We start from the raw sequence: 18,527 nt of genomic DNA on the forward strand, positions 1-18,527 counted from the left end.
TGTATGCATAATTAGAGTAAGTATTGTGCTGTATAAAATGGGCCAATATTATTTCTACATACACTGTGGCTGCACATGAGAGTCTGGTGTTAATTGTCATATCATGTGTACTACTGCAAAAGAAATAGTACTTTACACATTGACAGTATAAAGAATGCTAAATTCCTCTATATCCATACAATAGTTGCAGTCAGAAATGAGCATTAAGTACTTTTTGCATAAAATTACAAGTTGATAACTTTACAAAACTCTCTAATCCCAGTATACCATTGCTTAACCATTAAAGGACTTAGAAAAGATCAGTTCACTTCAGTTCATCCTCAAAGAGGTGACACCAGCTCATACATATTTACAAGTTGTAGGACTTAAAATCTTGCTCTTATATTTTTGCAGACTTGTGATGTTCAGTTTCTTATTGCAGAAATGTCGTCTCTGATTTTTATGCCATTGGGCAAAATACTGACACACACATGATCCTACTGATATTTAGAAGCAAGCTATAGTACACAATGGCTGGTAGTCTGTACTTTGTTGCATAAATACATGCACATTCATACACAGATCAGTCAGAGATGTCACAGCCATGTTACCCAAGGTTATATAGAGGTCTTTATAGTCACTAACTGACGCAGAATCTGTTGATAAGAAAGTGCATATGGCCTTAGAATCACCTGCTATAGTACCTTAATGTCAACATCAGTACAGCAAATTATATCATTTCTGTCTGGTCACTATGTAAAGCCTGTTACACATTCAGAACCCAAACTTTTCACATACTTACATGTAGCAGTAAAGCAAATCAAACTGTCACAAAATTACTAATATCGTAATATTCTACAAGCCAACTGTTCTTTATTCTCTCCCAGTGATATGCTACAATATGCCACTAATGTGCTTGTTTAGTATCAAAAACTCTTATAGGTGTGGTGCGTTTAGATCCCACATCTTATGTTATCTTGTTACAAAAAGTTGCGTTTCCGCTTCACCGGGTAGCCAACCAACTCTACCACAAACCTGATGACCCTATCTTCTTTTTCAGGTCCAGTACTATAGCAGGGGACATAAAAAAATTGACCTGACATCTGAGTGATAAAAATGTCGTAGAAACAGTTTAAGCCATGTTCCACTCATTTCTGTTTCAATAGAAAAAGTCACCATACATTGTAGTTTTGTAGTGTCAAACTGTACGAGGGGTGATCAATAAGTCCTCGGTCTCACCTAGAAATGAGGCACAACTCAGATTTTGAAGCATAAATGTCAAGTATAAAGTCTTATATGAATGTGTACCAAAATTCAAATTAGTGTGATCATTACTTTGCAGGCGACACCCAGTAACGTTATGTAAGGGAGAAGAGAAAAAACATGGACAATTGAGCTGCGACCTGAGGTGTGTGGGTCAACTTGAGCTACTGGAAGTCAGACACACACTTCTTTCTGCTTGAAATAGAAGAGAATCATTATCTAACATTTTGTTAATGACAAATAATTCAAGACATGGGGATGACCCACACGTCCGACCACAATTCATCCATGTTTTTCCCGCCACTTACCTTCTAATTTAAAAAAAAACAAAACATGAATGCCTGGAAAGTACTGACTGAAATGATTTGAAATTTGGAGGATATTGCTGAAAGGCTTCATACTATGAAGTTGTGCTTCGAAATCTTAGTTGTGCTAATTATTTCTGGGTGAGGCAGAGGACTTATTAATAACCCCTCGTACATGTTAGATCACATACTTTCAACTGAAATCTGAAGTAAAAAAAGGAGAGAGAATTCCCATGTTCCCTATTCTTTCCAAAACAGCAATCAGAAATTCTATATTTGTTTCTTCGGCCTCACAGGACCTCATTTGTATCATCATTAGAGTCTTCTTCCTCTTCATCACTGGATACTTCCAAAACATAATCATCATCACTCACATCATCATATGATGAGCCATCTGAATCTGACATGTGAGAAGGTAGTATGTACTGTATATGACTTGAAGGGGGAGCAGGGAGAGCCGGAATGTGTTGTTTGAAGCGGTGGAAGGACCTATACATCCTGAGCTCTATTCTAATGATGTGTTGAGTTAGCACTGCTTGTCCTGAGATATTGTCGCTTTCCTGACATCTGTGAATTTCCTGCAGGGTAATGCCATGCTGAGTATGAAGATGCTGCATGACACGCTCCATCTCAGTCTTCACCATTTCTTGCTCCTCAACAGCTCTCTCCTTGAGGCTGACAGCATCAATAGCTTTACGCTTGATGCTGTAGGGAAGACCCGGCTCACCCTGTCAAAGTGAAGGAATGGGGGACAATATGTTAGATACGGAAATGTAATAAAGAAATTCATCTGTCACTTCAATCTCTGGTGCAAAGAGTAGTGTACAGTAGAGTAGCTCTTAAGAAATATTTGGTTGAGCTTGAAAATAACTTTTGAAATGTGTTTCTGGATACTTGTTAGGCAACTTGTAGCCCTAGTAGCTTTATTTTCCACTTGCTTTTCAAAAATGGGCTTTGATCTTTGTCAATCATAACCCTATCTAGACTGGGCTTTTTGTGGGGTGGGGGTTTGTAATTTCAAAACGGCTTACTGTACTATCACCAAATTTGCAGGGGGTGATATGCTCGTCAATTGATTTCTTTGGCTAAAATGGGGAATTCCCATAATACCTAAATATTTCACACAAAAAGGTAACAATAAAGGTATCTTATCAATATTTAAGTGTTATAAGTGTCAAAAATGACGTCATAAAATATCCTCATCTGTAATTTAGCTATCCCCCATCTTGGATTATCAACCTTAAATGTCTAAAGATAAATGTTTTTCAACATATAACGCTAAAACGGATTGAAAACGTTCACATTAACGTTTTCTGTAAGAAAATACCAAGTAGTGATGAAATCAGACTGAAAATAAGCTGGTTATACTTTTCATCATGACATTGTCGGCCATCTTGGATTTTGACCAATGGACCGATCCCTGAGCCCCGCCCCTTGTTTGATCATGTTCTATTTCGAACACCTCCGTCAAAAACAGCGCTTATCGGACAGAACTGGCCGCCACCGCTGTTAAGCTGATAAAAGCGACTGACTTTGGTTTAGCTTTTTTGAGCCATGAAATCCTTTCAGAACGTGCTGAAAAAAATTGTGCTGCCTTCTTTGTTAAGGGCTACATCAACTGCGTACTGTCGTTTAAGGATTGGGTTGATACAGGTGCGGTAAGGGCGTTATAATTTCAGACAATGCGCAAGCGGTAGGCACTCCATAGTATTACCTTGTTGGTGGGCATGAGTATCCGGTTTCTGACAAGCTATCCATGCATGTGGAAACCAGGGTACATATATCTGTAACAGGGTTTCTACTACATTTGTTGCAAGCATAACAGCTGCATGTATGCTCATGACAAAACGAAATTGAGAAGAAAGCAGCTCTGGTACTCGTGGAGAGGGAGCTTGTACTACACGCCAACTAATAGGACCCTTCTACAAAGTCTGCCAGTGTATAGAGTCCTGTGTATTATACATACCCTGCTCTACACATGCATTCAGCCAATCAACAATGTAATGCTATGCAGTGGCTCTCTCTCCCAAAACAACAATACTCGGTGGGTGTAATCTTCAAAAAAGAATAGCATAGCATTTTTCTTTAGCCATTTCTGTCCCACTGGGGCTGTTTTTGATGGAGGTGTTCAAAATAGAACAGGGGGTTCTACCTGGTTCTTTTTGTTTGATCGGTCCATTACGTCATCACATCAGCAAAATTTATGAATATTTAATTATAAATGTCACACGAAGATATGTTAGATATTAAAGGTAAATGAAAAGAAGATTGTTTATTAAGAAACTGTGAAAATTCCATTATTTAAACCAAAAGTAGTGATTTTTGTAAAATATGCCTTTCAGAAACCCGCAACAGAAAAATCATAAACTTACACTATTTCTTTTTAATTGTTGCCAACAATATTCTAGGAAAAGTCACCAAGTTTGGTTGTCATGGCACAAGCTGTTTGGGAGCTATATTACATCAAAGTAGGCGCAGGCTCTTTAACAGCAGTTGTTTTAGCAGATCAGAGGATTTCTGAACGTCCTAAAACGATTTCACTGATATGTTTCTACCATAAATATGGGCGACAATTACAGTAAAAATATGGAAGGATTCTCCAAAACAATAGTTTTACCATGGATGCATGTAGCGTCTGGTAGGTGTCCCATGATGTATCACAAGCCACTTCAAAGGACACAGTTGCAGGGTACTGTCCACTTTGTGGCTCCCACAGTGACTGAATGTTGTTGTAAGCCTGGATGGCTTTGGTGAGCTTCTTGTTTGCGGACGACAGCTGTTTTGACAGCTTCAAAGCGATGCCTTGGCCATCTGAAAGGGGAATTTAAGATACCTTTTATTTTCAATATCCAACATATATATGGTATTAAGGCTTGAAAGGTATTGCTCATGAGAGGACAAATTTAATTTAATGGCCACTATGTTTTCTCAGCCATTCTTTTTGATATCTTTTGATAAAGGCTAATACCATGCAGTGGAAAATTAGGGAAGCCCAATTCTTTGTGCTTAAAATCCTTCTTTATAATTACCAACATAGAAGTAAATTATAAGGTCTGAATACTGACAATCTCTGTGCTTTAAATATGCCTATCACAGCCACAAATACACAGGCACTGACCAGGATAGCGCTGTTTTAAGGAGATGAGGAATGCTCTCTTGTAAGAGGCACTCCTCATCTCCCCTAGACAACGAGTTCGCTCATCCTCATCTACATCTTTCAGGGCAGAGATGTAGTCCTCATGATCGGGATGCCATCTGTCCATCCCTTTCCCTTTCGAACGTTCTATGGCCGTCAGGGATGTCTCCAGCCTGTGGATAAATAACCCATGTTGAAAGAAATGGTTTGTAACTACCATACATACATTCTGTAAAAAAAACACATTCCCCTAGGAATATTGACAGTGATTTTACAGTGATTACAGACCTGGCTGACACTAGCTGCTTCATCTCCTTTTTACCATGAAGCATAAAAATGTATATGCAAAGAATACCTGCACGTATAAATGTCATGAGCTAATAACTGGCCAATACCCTAACTGCATTTTATATAGATAAGGTATGATATGGGATAACAAATATCATTATCACCATTCACTGCAAAAGTTAAAAAGTAACAAATATTATAGCAGTTTAAAAATGAAAATACATTGCAGAGATCAACTAAAAGAAATAAGTCTTGCAGACTGTCTTTGTGTAGAGAATCGAAGTAATACATACTTCTCAAAGGCAGAATGATGAACTGCAAGCTGCGTGGAGTCCTCTTGGCACTGTAAGATCTTCTCCCTGCAGTTATGGAAGAAATGCGATATAAGTGTTAAAATATCAAAGATGGCAAGGCATATGGCAATGTCCTATCAAAGCCAAAGGTCAAAGTGGTAGGTGAAAAAAACTTACCCAAGTTTATTATATCTGATCAACTTGCGTAAGTACTCTTTTTTCCATTGAGGGGTTGACGCTGTAAACAAAAAAAGAGAGTCATTTAGAGTTAAGTGAAACCTGTGAATTAAAAAAAAATCAGACGTTACCAATGTTCAATAGAGCACATCTCTTGTGGCATAATACACACAAAAAACAACTTTATATCATAAAGGAAACAAAATCCTTGTCTTAATTTCATTACATGTACATGATTTTGAGTTAAAAGAGGTAGAAACAGATATTGGATGTATAAAATAATGGAAAGGACACAACACAAATGTCTAAAGAGCACTATACAAGTATGTCTCTGTTTTTCTTTGCCTTCATAAAATCCGTGAGAAAAAAAGTAACTACACAAATTCTTTCAAATGTCACTTACTTGATGTTTGCTGTCTGCTTCTCTCCATTACTATCTTCTCCATTTCCCTCCATGCCTCAATATCTTCATCAGAGAAAATTTCTGGAGAGTATAAGAGGGAAATGTTATAGAATAATAAATAATGCTTTTAGAAAAGTGAGGCAACCATTTATAACACATGATTTTCAATCTAAGTTAAAGCACATCTACACATTTTATAGTATTGATGAAACACCCCAACTTACACATCTCTAATTCAAAACTGACAGAGAAAAACAATATCAAGGCTTGGAATACTTTGTGTTCATCCATATGTGACTTATTTTACCAAGCCTACCTCCTTTCACCTTATTGAATCGAAGGTCTATCATACTTTACAAGTACTTTCAGGTTGCCAGAGGCCTTTTTGTGCCATACAAATTATGCCGTCTTTTTTTTACCTCCTGCTTCTCTTTTGGCCTGTTGAAGGTTGTCATCAGCAATCATCTCTGCCTTGATGGCTTTGTCCAGCTTCGAGCTAAGCGAAACCTCTGCAAGACATAATAAGTAAAGCATAAGTGTATAATGAACTTTGATGTTGACTAAAGGTGCCTAAAACATAATTTTGTCTCAAAACTTGGCTCATAACTTATGTCCTCACCATTGTAATTCATCTAGCAATTTGTGTATGGATATTAGCAAAATGTTGTTCACAGTACATGACTTAATCCATCTTTTTTTTTTTTAAAACAGACACTAATTGGAACTATTTCATATGTGTGAATTTATATATGCTCCTTAAAGTATAGTTATTAGGTAATGCAAGCATATAATCATAATACCTGTTATGCTACTGTGTACCACAACTGATCTATGTACACAAATAGAAACCTGTTCTATGCATATGGTATGCATATGCATATGCAAATAAATGTTGACATTTGGGCTTATCTTGTTTGTCTGATCATAAAAGTAAATTTCAATGAAGTTCCATAAGAGTCAATTAAGAACAGGATCACAAACCAATGTCAACAACTTTACACATGGCAAAATGCTTCACAGCATCTGTTAGCTTGTCCACTCTGTGGTCAGGACTCATCTCCTTCGTCATCCTGGCAAATGGGCGGAGAGAAGACCACAACCTCTCTGACCCTTCTCCATCAGTCAGTCCATAGCCATTCAGTCGTCTTGTACTGTATTTAATCTGCAACAAAACCAGAATGCTATGTTTTTTCTACTTAACAAAAAATCTGATTGCAAAATAATAAAATCATCTACACTAGATCTAACAACAATGTAGAATAAAAGGAATGCAATAACCAATATTGTATAAAAGATTAATCAAATTTTTTCAAGTAATGTTTATATATAATTTCTTCAAAATGGCTTTCCCCCTTCCCTTCAGTTGAGAGTTTTATACATCAAAATACTCAAATGCATTTAAAAGCAACTTTCAAATCAGAGCAGTACGAGAAGCCTAAGGATCTACTGATGAGACCAAAACGCAATGTATGCGCAAGACACATATTTCCAATTTTCCACAATATTCTATATTCACTTAAGGTTCACTATGGGAAATTTAAGGATTATGGGTATCAATAAACATATAACAGATAAGATACACTGTACATAAATACCTGGCACAGAGACTGATGCCCATATGAGTGGAATACATCCACAGCAAGACTCAGCTTACGAGTCTCCATTGCAAGACGCAGTGGCAAGGATCCATCATGCTCTGAGTTCTGAAAGAAGACAAGGAAACAAAAAAATGGCTTAACCTTTAGCTGGTACAGCCTTGATTTAACATGTAACTATACAGATTATAAATACAACAGGACTGGTAATAAAAATGTTATTGCCATGACAATGATGGTCTCTGAATACATGTGAACATAAGACAACTGAAACTGGGAATCAACTAATATCAGAAACTTAAACTCATTGACACATTATTCAATGTCTTCATTAATAACAATCATTTACAGTTTCTGTCCTGCCAGTTGCTTCTGGAAATATCAATCAGAAGTTTTCTGTGATATGCTTCACAAAAGCCAGGTTAAAAACAACTCACAGTAAGATGAGCAGTCAGAGAACAAGCCACGTCGTAGATAACCCTTAGACGGTTATTTCTTGCAGAGGCCTCATCCAAAAGGGTCTTGATGAGGTAAACTGGGTATCCAAAACTGTCAGTAATCATAGAAAACAGAATATTAAAATGTCAAACAACCAGTAGTATAATGTTAGTAATAGTAACACAGTCACATAACAATACCACATATCAAATGCTGAAGTATGGATAAAGTCAAGCAAAACATTGTTCCATATGGAGACCTCATAATCAAAGAAAAGAAAACTGAAGTGGTGTAATTATCTGGACTAGTAAAAACGAACTGCAAGAAACTGTCCAGGGAGGAAGAAAGAGGTAGGCAATGGAAAAGCTGGAAGGATGATATTAGGGAATGGACGGGCATGACACTACGTAAAAAAACACTAAGAATGAGAAAACCGAGAAGGGTAGAGAAATTTGTTTGCAAGATCTTCTTGAATACTTTCAAATAGTTAGACTAATGGATATGTGATAGCAAAGTCAAATTGAAAGTTAGTCCACTCAGTCATCAACTGTCACAAACTTTGGTGCAACATAAATTCCAACAAGTTAGAGACATTGAAAATTTCAGCACACTCACCGCTCTCCATGAAACATGTTTGCAAATTTGAGGGGGATGTCATGTCTGCAAACCCCCCCAAACACCCCAGTGACGTCGAGTTTCTTTTGTTGGGCCTTTGATCTCAGGCAGTTTCCTGCCTTGAAGTTACTGCAGTCCTGATGGAAACAATGAGCATAATAAATCATTGATGTGTAGCTGCAATTTATAACACTTTCTGACTATATGATAATGTTTTGACAGAACAAAAATGCACTGTCAATGTCATCACAATTGTCTGCATTGCATAATGCAATTCACATGGGGAACCCTTGAACATTCCATGGACCAGCTAAATACCCTGGATACCAGAATACATACGTGTCTTAACAGTGAAAAAAAATATCAAAATTACCAGTATATGCAATATATGCATGTGGATTTCTTCAAGCACAGACCATTTCAGTTATTTGTCAAATGATATTGTATCTTGTATCTTTACCTTTTTGTCTATGCACTTAAAAGGCCTTATACAAAAATATTTGAAGTAGATGTTACATAGCAGTCATTGTGTGGAAATAATTACATTACAAGAATTACACTTATTCATGAAGTACTAGAGAAAATTACCTTGCTGATGCATTAGATCATGATTATAATCCATGGATATTCATACAGTTCAGCATGACAATCTCTATATCCCTGCCATGATGAGTTTGCATGTTTCCCAGACTACAAAAAAGTCTTACCTCGGGAGGTTTCGCTTCATCGCTGTATTCACTCAGGAATTCCTTCACCTCCTTGTCATCAAGGAACATGCTTGTACCTTGCAAGGGAGGTGCTGAGCTAACTCCAGAACTGGCTTTCCTAACAAGGCCAAAGTTAGCATCAATGGCCACGATCTGTTCTCCATCAGCCTGTAATAGAACAGAAAAGAAAAAGAAAATGGCAACCGTTAGTACAAATGTAACTCAATTATAGACAGGGCTGTCTCCAGGACACACCCCTCTGTCCCTGAACAGAAATTTCCTTACTCATTGGGACAAAAATGTCTACCGTTATTAAAAAATCTGAACTACACGACAAGGTAAATTATGTATTTTCAAAAGTTTGCTGATTTAAAATCCACAACATGGGCAAATGATGAATGGGATGAAAAAAATTAATCAAGTACAAGTTAACTTTTGGCAATGGTCATTAAATGTTATTGGTGATGTACTCAGTAGGTTAGTAGTAATGAAAAAAATCAAACAACACTCTCAAAGCAACAAATTCCATAGGTTGGTAGACAGAATATTCTTTTTAATTACACAACATATTTCTTGACACAAGCAGAAATAGTAAAATAAAAAGAAGTCACCTTTGGACAAGCTGGACAGCTTGTGTTATCATCCAATAAAGGAGACAAGTCTTGCAGACTTCTCATCCTATCTCTATAGTGCTGATACTCAGCAATGGACTCTCCAGTCAGAGCTCTGTAGAGGGTTTTCTTCTATTACAAGAATAGAATAAGAAATAAAACATTACCTCAATGACAATAAAGTAAGGCGTGATTAAACACGGCTATCACATTTTAAACAATACACTGCAAAGAAATATATACTCCATCCAAGTTGACGTGTAATAGATTATATGTATTGCTCTAGCTTATATAAGACATGTTCTGTCACAGGGAAATCTTCGCAAATGAAGATCATGTAGGATGTTGCCCACTTCTGTTAGTCTTCATACTTCCAGTAAATATACCGGCAGTATGAAGTTTAAAATGAATGATAAGAAAACATAGTTTCAGACAAACTTTTCTCAATCCTCCTAGTGAGTGAGACTACACGTGTTTTGTAATTTTTCAAAGATATTATTCAATTTGTTTAAAAATGAAGACATTCATACCTCACTGAGAGTCAGGTTATTCTTCCATCTCACAGCCTGACAAAACGCCTCTACAGACACATGGCTCACCATGCTGAGCACACACTGCCACTCCAGCAGTGCTACTGCAAATGCTGTCTGTGGCTTTGTAGGAGATGCCCCCCACAGGCCAAGTTGAAGCAACGTTGACAGTTCTGATTCGCAGCTGCACACAACAACATCAATGTACTGCAGGCGACCTACACAGTTTGGGAAGAGAACTTGGATATCATTAAAAAGACATGGACATTTGGAACCAACTGTGCCAGGAAGATTGGCTGATTCCAACTTTGGTTACAGTCATTTGTAAGTTTTTTCATGGGTTTGAAATGGAAATAAAGTATGTTCTAAAACACCACATTCCTATCCTAATTGAAGTCAAACATCAGATAAAGCTTGTTTATTGAGTATATGACCTAGTAAAGTATGACGTAATTTGCTCAAAGAAGTTAGAGGCTAGACTCAAATCTATCTAACAGTAGATCTATACTTACAACAATAATGGCCCCAATAAAAAAGACTACAAAAGGCTGAATGTATTGAATTTTATCCTTTATATGAGTAGTTTGGCAATTAAATCAGTGTTTTCTGACCTAGGTATGACGTATAAAATACAACATAATGTATTCCGTATAGTCCCAGCCCTTTTGCCGACAGGTGATCCTACCCGCAGTCGGGCTGTTACGGAATACACTGTGTTGTATTCTATATTTATAACACAGGATCCAGCTGGCTTCCAAAGAATCATTTCGATGCACTTTAAGTGTGCTGAGTGCACTGCTGTCGATAATTGGAATAACTGAGTAATGGAGTTGGACATTGGAATAGCGGTTGCATGGTAATTCATATATCACTGTTCCTCTCTTGTAAAGTCATTGTTTTACGTCTTGTATAAAATTTCCATCATGAAGAAAAATAAAAGTTTTGAATTTTCGGCTTCTAATACAATTTGTCAATTGTGCGAAGCTATTTATCCCTTTATCATAATTAATTCCTTCATGTTTCAAAGTCCTTACCAATGGCAATAATGTATAATAACAAGCAGCCTCTAACACATTCTTGAAAAGGATTAGTATGTCAGCACTCACCAGTCTGGTCAAACACCTTAAGAGGCCGCACATCTCTTGTAAAACAGCTCCATTGGTGTGGTAGATACAAGATTTTCCTTTGCACGTAAGGCTGAAAACAGTCATCCTGGAAAATTGACAAGCACAGAATACATTTGGATTCAGATAACTACTTTGAAGTGCAAGTAATATCCCAGGGTACCTTGCTGTAATCAATGTATCAAATCTACTATCAAAAGTGTATTTTCTTGGTAGTGTGGATGTTATATTATGAGACTACTACTCTAATAACACCACATACAGCCAGGAAAATAGTAATACACTTCTCATGCACTAAACTTTTGTTTTGAATTAGTCAGAGATAACCCAAATGTCATTCATTATACAACTGGACTCGAAATACTATTGCATATGCAGGTTAGTGCAGGTAAAATTGGAGCTATGCAGGTATTTCTGGTGTCTACCTGCACCTAACCTGCACTGGTCCATGTACTGGGTTTATATATACATTATACATGTCCTATGATGTAGGTGTATTGTGGATATTTACTACCTGCATTGACTGTTACTACCTATGAAGTATAAAAGAAATAAAAGCAATGGTTTCCGAACAGATTTTAGTACGATCAATTCATGGTCTGAGTAGTGGTGCAGGTACATTATTTGTCTGGTGCATGTATTTTCTATTACGTTACCTGCACAAGTGCAGTTATGCAGAAAAAAGGTCCTGTATAAATTAGCATGCAGTACTAAGTAATACTAATACTAAATAATAGTACTCAAAACCTACTTTCCATTGCAGAGGGTGGTGTAGTGATGGGCTTTTGTGGAACTTTTCGAAGCATTCCAGGCAAAAGAAGCCCCATGGGCTGCAATCCTGGCAGAACAGAATGGTTGATGTCACTTCCTCATCACAGAGATAACAGATACAGTTTTGGGGAGGTGTGGCCAGGTTCCTCCCAGTCTTAATCAAATCATCCCGCTGGTCAGCCCACGCCTCCTTCTCCTGCCTCTTTCGCCGCTGGTGATTTGAAATATCCTCTGGTATAGGCTCGGCTGTCTGCTGCCATGGATCCTCATTGTTGCCAAGACCTACTGTTGCTGCTAGTTGTGATGGGGTCGTGGTGGTGGCTGCGTTTGCACTTGAAGAAGTGTCGTCAAGCCGGAGTGAACGCCACGTTGTCCTCCTGGTCCCATCATCCTGGTATCTTGTGAGGGGTGCACTTACTCCTCGAAACCCATTCCTTTGCCTTTTTGCACGTCCCTTTGGCACACTAGAGATCAAAATCAACAGAAGGAATCAACAGAAAATAATACATCAATCATGTAACATTCAAGGTGGTCTTCTTCTTTTTTTCGTGTCACTACACTTTTCTGTCATTCAAGGTGGTAAACTACCCTGTACAAGCATTACAAAAAGATATTAATACTACAGTCAACTCCAGCTAAAGGTATAATAATCACCCCAAATCAAAAGAGATATTAATAGTGTAGCCAACTCCAGCTAATTGCAAAGAGATGCCTGTTGACAAGACTGGATAAAAAGATCATGTGTGTGTTACATGAAGAATGCATCAATTCACGTGATCCAGAGAGTATAAACTTTTACGGTTCCGAGTTCCTAGTAAATTAGAATCCGGACCTGACCAGGTCTAGTTAGGTATCAATTATGCTTGTGGTATTGATTTTATGCCCTAAATGTTTTTCACTCATCCAAATTGATTGGTGATCTTTGTAGCTGTACAGAGCTGTGATGTTATACTATTGATATTAAGATTTATTTTTGTTTGAACTTCCTAAAAAGACTGTCTTCTCTTGGTATTAATATTTTTGGGCATAGTGAAGTTGGCCAGCCTTTTTTTGCAACTATGGAGTATGAATATGATACTATTTTTTTTCACTTGGGTACTCATGACGGGAGCATTTTGTATGCATTTTCCATGAATTGGTATGATTGGACATTGCTTTCATTTTTCACAGACAGGAAGTACTAGTACAAAGATTTTGCAGCATACAAGATGCTACCTCAGGAAAAATATTTTCTAGCACAGGGTAAAAAACAATTCTTTTGGCCCAAAATTCCTATTTCCTATTAACAACGGATGATGCAGCAAAGTGACCAGTGCCTATAGTATGGTGGCCACATTTGTCCAGTCGCTTTAGTGGCAGCTATAGACAGTTTTGACAGTACAGTCCCTTCTCTGCTTTACCCCCTGGGAAAAAGGTGTTACTGGTGTAACAAACATTACTGGTCACAATTATTTGTTACTTGCTTAAAATACATAAGGCCATAGCAAGTAAATTTTATGGATGACATCAGGGCGCGCATTAATTTTCGCCTGATTTGAGGGAAAAAAATTTTTTGCAGGGATGGTCAACATGATGATAAAGTACCAAAATAAGGAAATATTGTGTAACCTTTCGAGGTACCAATGGCTGTAGTTGTAGAAATGAAACTTATTGGATAGTTGTAAAAGTGACACCAATATCGAAGCTATGAGTGTGGTTACCAACTTTGTTGGTGATGCCACTCAACCATGCCAGTGTCACTTTTACCACACCAGTACATGTCTTGATTACAGGAATGGGTGCCTTGTTGGCTCTGATACCATGCTTTGTCCCTTCATTTTTTTTTTAAACAGTCATCACAACTTTATGGTACCTATTTTTGAAAATGTAGCCATCTTGTTTTTTTCACCAATCTTTTTTTCGCCCTATCACACTATTTTTGCAGTTTGCAGAGGATGTCATCCATAAAATTTACTTGCTGTGGCCTAAAGCTATATTGATTTAATTATATGGATGATATCCGCATGCGCATCAACTTTGGGCCGTTTACAAAGGACAAAAGTTTTCAACCATACTGTTAAATCGCTTTGGATACCATACTCAGTAATCATTTGTTAAACCTTCCTGGCCACTTAAAATTTCAAAATAAAAACAACCTTTTTTTTACCAAACTTTCTTTTATTTGCACACTTGCATCAGTTTTTGGTGTTCTCAGAGGATGTCATCCATATAAACAAACAAAAAACAACAAAATTGGCCTAATGAATAGTCGAAGGAGAGAGAAGTAGTCATTTTGTGGGGCATTTTTTGTAATCTTCTACCTGATCCACAGTGCGTGATGTATAGTATAAATTCTCGTAGGTGCCCGGTTGACTCCCTTAGCCGGCTATACTCCCTGGCCAGCTTTGATACTATCTTATGGCACTGTTGGATCTGCTTGGAGATTTCATTTTTTGGCCATGATTAATACTGAGGAACTTTCCTAAACGATCAGGTAACATCAGGTAGGTTTGACTGAAAATGAGCTGCTTTGGTAAATTTCAATGAGAGCAAGCCATAATTGTTTGTGACATTATACATGTTTTTGACTACGATATAACGTTATGCATGCTTACGGAGGGCATCCAAATCCCGGTAAGGGGTCAGAAGTATCGTAAAATATTGCAACTTCTTGCCACGAATTTTTTAATGAGGATGGCCTCTGTTTGCTTCCTAAATGATGCCATCACAGGCAGACGCAAACAAATGTGCCGCCATTCTTATTTCTTGGCAACAAGTTGACTTCACAGTGACTTGCAACTCGATCACCGTATTCCAACAGGCATGCATATATTCCCAGAAGAAACATGTTCGAAACCCTTGATTTGTCCCAATGTTTTGCCATTGGGAAAAGCACTTTACACGACTTTCCAATTCACTTGGGTGAAATACATTCGGTATGGGCCGTCCCTTGGATAGGACGTTAAATGGAGGTCCCGTGTTTGAGGAGAGCCACACCTCGAGCATGTTAGAAGGGCATTCCACTCCAGATGGGACTGTTATTTTCCAATAGATATTAATTATAGGAAGTGACAAATGTATGCTACGTAACATTATACGATAAGTACCATGCCCATCAAATAGCATTCAGTCTCCTATGAAACTTCCCAAGTACCCTCAGATGAGTAGAGATATGCCACACAGGGATATCGAAATCAGAGATTTGAGGACAAATCTTGAACAGGGGCAGTAGTGTAACGGTGGGGTACAAGCGCCATGAAACTAACCATGCCAAAGTTAAGCCTTTTGGCATACAGTTTTAGCATGCTGGGTTTGTGATCTGGTAGCCTGGGTACCATCCGTATTCTACCGGGGATCCTTACACTTGCTACCCTAAAAAATACGTCTGGCGCGGATCAGGCTGCGACCGATTGGTGATGATGTCACGTAATGCGGGGCACGCTGGGCGGAGTCTGGTGGAGCCTCTTTTGATTGGATGAACTTTTAGTACTGCGGTCCATTCAGACCGCCCTTTTCACGTAACCATGTTGTTTTGTCAGGGTCAGAAGTTGCCGCGAAAATCACACATTGGCTCCAGAACAGCCATTTCTTGTAGCAAGATCTTTTTTACTGCCTTGTTTTTGCCAGATCATGGCAAAATTGTCATGGTAGCACATATTAGCAGCTCCGTGTTACGAAGGACAGCATGTCCTGCGAGAAAATTTCCACAAATATCGGAATTTTGTGGCGATGTCGTAGGCACACCTGGAGGAAAAGGGAAGCCTAATCTCTTGCAAATTATGCTGATTGTTGTTGTTTGTGTAACGTCAATCTTCGCGCCAATGGAGTTGGCCAACTTGATTCAGCCAAAGCCAAAGAAACCAGGCAAAAAGGAAGGCGAGAATCCCCCCAAGCGTCCACTTCATGAGAGGCTTTCTGCGATCGGCGTTGTCCTTGTCCGGAGGGAGGCCGATGGTGCGTCGGTACGGATGTGCAAGCAGTGCATCCGAGATCTCGAGAAAATCGAGCCTTGCCGAAGCTTAAACACTTTCAAGAAAATGACGACAGAGCTTTGGTGCCTACATCAACAACGACGGACGCATCCCCAACTCCCACCGAACTGTCAGCAGTTCCAGAAAGTCAGGCGGTACTTCAAACGACGCCGGAGGCAGACGGCATCCAGAAAGAGATTGACCTACAGCAACCCAAACTCCCACCAAACTGTCAACAATTGCAGAAAGTCAGGCGTAAGGGTAGCGAGTGTAAGGAGCCCCGGTAGAATACGGATGGTGCCCAGACTAGTGATCTGGCAATATATATATCCTGGGTTCGGAACAAGTTCAATCCCAGGAGCCAGGATTATTGTTTCTTTGTGTTTCTACTCATCTCTTACACTGTTTATAATTATTGTGATAAACCTTTGGCCAACTGTATCACTGGCCTTGATGAAGGCTAAAAAACACGTTTTGCACAACAAAATGGTGGAAATCGTCCAGCTGCATCTCATTAAATGCTGCTTATTTGCATTCTCGGGACTGGTGAAATGCCATGCTTGTAAATTATTACCTCCAAAGTGATATGCGATGTACAACATTTTTTTGCTAACAGCGGAGCTTTTTACTTTATCTAAGACTCATGGGGTGGAGCATCAGATAGTGAAACATTCCAAATTACCTTACCTACCTTTGGTTTTATCTATTGTTTAAACAAGAAGGTATATTTTTTGGAAATTCGTAGTAAAATTATGAATTATGCACGTGGTGTAACCCAAGCCGAATAAAGGAATTTGTCTTTTTATACTAAATGTAAGACTCTCAGCAATAGTATACGAAGATAAGACGTGAAAATGTGTAGGGGACATACATAGGTTATAGTCTTTAGATTCCTTATAAAATTTGGTACTAGTAATTTGATGTGGAACTCGGGATATGATGCAAAATTTATGTGCCAAATCCGCTGCGCTCGCATCGCGGGGACAGACGCCGTTTAATAGTCACAGACTTACTTAAAGGCCAGCTGGCTAGCGACTTACCTGTAAGACATGAGCTCGTAGTAGCCGCTATCGATGACTCAATTATCTTTTGAGAAGAAAATACGAAAAGTATGCTTGTTTTCCGCACGCCTGATATCAAAGCCGCATCCCAACTTTTCCTTACTTTTCCCACAGTTCAGCCAAATCTCGCAGTTTCTCGACTCGCCGGAAAATGCAACTCTCGCGAGGATTGGGCAAGATGCAACCGTGGGCGAGCAACACGCTGGGACACCAGTTCAGCGTTGTCCTGGCACCAGTAAAGCTGTTAACTTCTTAGATCCTAGGATGAAAGGACACGATCCTACCGCAGCAACGACTGCCCAACGCCGACCTTAGTTATACAGTTATTTCTATTAACGCTATGTGTATGGGGTGGTCCATTAACTCTCACAGAGGACGAGGTGTTGGAGTAGAGTAGAGAGAGGAGAGTCAGAAGCTTTGCTGGAACACCGGGAGTCTTGAGGATCTTCCACAGGGCCTGTCTGTCAACAGAATCAAAGGCCTGCTTCAGATCAACGTAGGCTGCGAAGAGGGGTCTCCGGAATTCTCTTCTCTTCTCGGCCAGCAGTCGCAGAGTTAAAATCCTGTCAACAGTCGAGCGACCTGGTGTGAAGCCGCTCTGCTCCTTTCTCTGTTTGCGAAGAAGGAGTGGGCGCAGCCTTCCAAGGATGACGTTTGCAAACACCTTCCCGGGAACACTAAGTAGGGTAATTCCTCTGTAGTTGCTGCAGAGATCCTTTGACCCTTTCTTCCAGAAGGGAAGGATGACACTTTGCAACCAGTCTTCCGGGATGGTCTCGCTGCTCCAGATGGCAGTGAACAGTTGTAAGAGCTGATCTGCTAGTGCAGTTCAGGTGTGATGCCGTCAGCTCCTGCAGCCCGGCCAGGCTTCAGCTTCTGTATGGCTTTGACCACTTCCTCTCGCGTGGGGGGGCCAGTAGGAACAGAGTCGTCCTCGCTGGCTGCGGCGGCTAGTGCATCGAGCTGAGGGGAGGGTGGTGGTGCTGGTCGATTGAGCAGGTTCTCGAAGTGCTCCCTCCATCTTGCCAGCTGTTGGTCTGGGGTGTCTGGGACTGTTCCATCCATGGCTTTCACACAAGCAGTAGGTGGAGTTGTCCTCCCTGCGAGGGTCCTTAGAGTCCTGTAGACGGACCCTTGATCTCCTCTGCGGGCAGCCATCTCCGCTTCTTCTGCTAGGTCATCAAGCCATCTCTGCTTGTCCTTGCGTAGGAGCTTATTGCGGATGGCGTTGAGGCGTCTGCATTCACTGCGGTTTCCTTCCAGTCTGGCTGCTCCCAGAAC

General features: G+C 39.4%; 2 protein-coding genes across 2 annotated transcripts; both read right to left on the reverse strand.

Moving 5' to 3' along the window:
• Positions 1 to 1,433: 1,433 nt before the first annotated feature.
• On the reverse strand, positions 1,434 to 4,850 carry LOC118408832. Its single transcript, XM_035809691.1, has 3 exons — positions 4,666 to 4,850; positions 4,165 to 4,358; positions 1,434 to 2,275 (listed from the first exon to the last, which is right to left on the reverse strand). The coding sequence occupies exons 1-3, from the start codon at positions 4,808 to 4,810 to the stop codon at positions 1,838 to 1,840; spliced, it is 777 nt and encodes a 258-aa protein (XP_035665584.1). The 5' UTR covers positions 4,811 to 4,850; the 3' UTR covers positions 1,434 to 1,837.
• A 353-nt stretch (positions 4,851 to 5,203) lies between these two features.
• LOC118408831 lies at positions 5,204 to 18,404 on the reverse strand. The gene is made up of 15 exons (XM_035809690.1): positions 18,073 to 18,404; positions 17,531 to 18,028; positions 12,216 to 12,699; positions 11,447 to 11,552; positions 10,341 to 10,558; positions 9,811 to 9,942; positions 9,200 to 9,367; positions 8,493 to 8,629; positions 7,877 to 7,988; positions 7,440 to 7,547; positions 6,826 to 7,006; positions 6,264 to 6,353; positions 5,845 to 5,925; positions 5,442 to 5,502; positions 5,204 to 5,330 (listed from the first exon to the last, which is right to left on the reverse strand). The coding sequence occupies exons 1-15, from the start codon at positions 18,402 to 18,404 to the stop codon at positions 5,204 to 5,206; spliced, it is 2,835 nt and encodes a 944-aa protein (XP_035665583.1).
• Positions 18,405 to 18,527: the final 123 nt, after the last annotated feature.

Source organism: Branchiostoma floridae, unplaced genomic scaffold (assembly GCF_000003815.2).
Source record: "Branchiostoma floridae strain S238N-H82 unplaced genomic scaffold, Bfl_VNyyK Sc7u5tJ_448, whole genome shotgun sequence".
In the NCBI taxonomy this organism is placed as follows: domain Eukaryota; kingdom Metazoa; phylum Chordata; class Leptocardii; order Amphioxiformes; family Branchiostomatidae; genus Branchiostoma; species Branchiostoma floridae.

What these genes read in the sequence shown, in the direction of transcription:
- LOC118408832 (XM_035809691.1), bottom strand. Translation starts at nt 4,810, where the DNA reads ATGGACAGATGGCATCCCGATCATGAGGACTACATCTCTGCCCTGAAA. An exon ending in CTTAAAACAGCGCTATCCTG is followed by an intron (nt 4,359 to 4,665) that starts GTCAGTGCCTGT and finishes TTCCCCTTTCAG; the next exon opens with ATGGCCAAGGCATCGCTTTG. An exon ending in AGACGCTACATGCATCCATG is followed by an intron (nt 2,276 to 4,164) that starts GTAAAACTATTG and finishes TCACTTTGACAG; the next exon opens with GGTGAGCCGGGTCTTCCCTA.
- LOC118408831 (XM_035809690.1), bottom strand. Translation starts at nt 18,404, where the DNA reads ATGGCTGCCCGCAGAGGAGATCAAGGGTCCGTCTACAGGACTCTAAGG. An exon ending in GACGGCATCACACCTGAACT is followed by an intron (nt 18,029 to 18,072) that starts GCACTAGCAGAT and finishes TGCCATCTGGAG; the next exon opens with CAGCGAGACCATCCCGGAAG. An exon ending in GTTGGGCAGTCGTTGCTGCG is followed by an intron (nt 12,700 to 17,530) that starts GTAGGATCGTGT and finishes TTTGATCTCTAG; the next exon opens with TGTGCCAAAGGGACGTGCAA.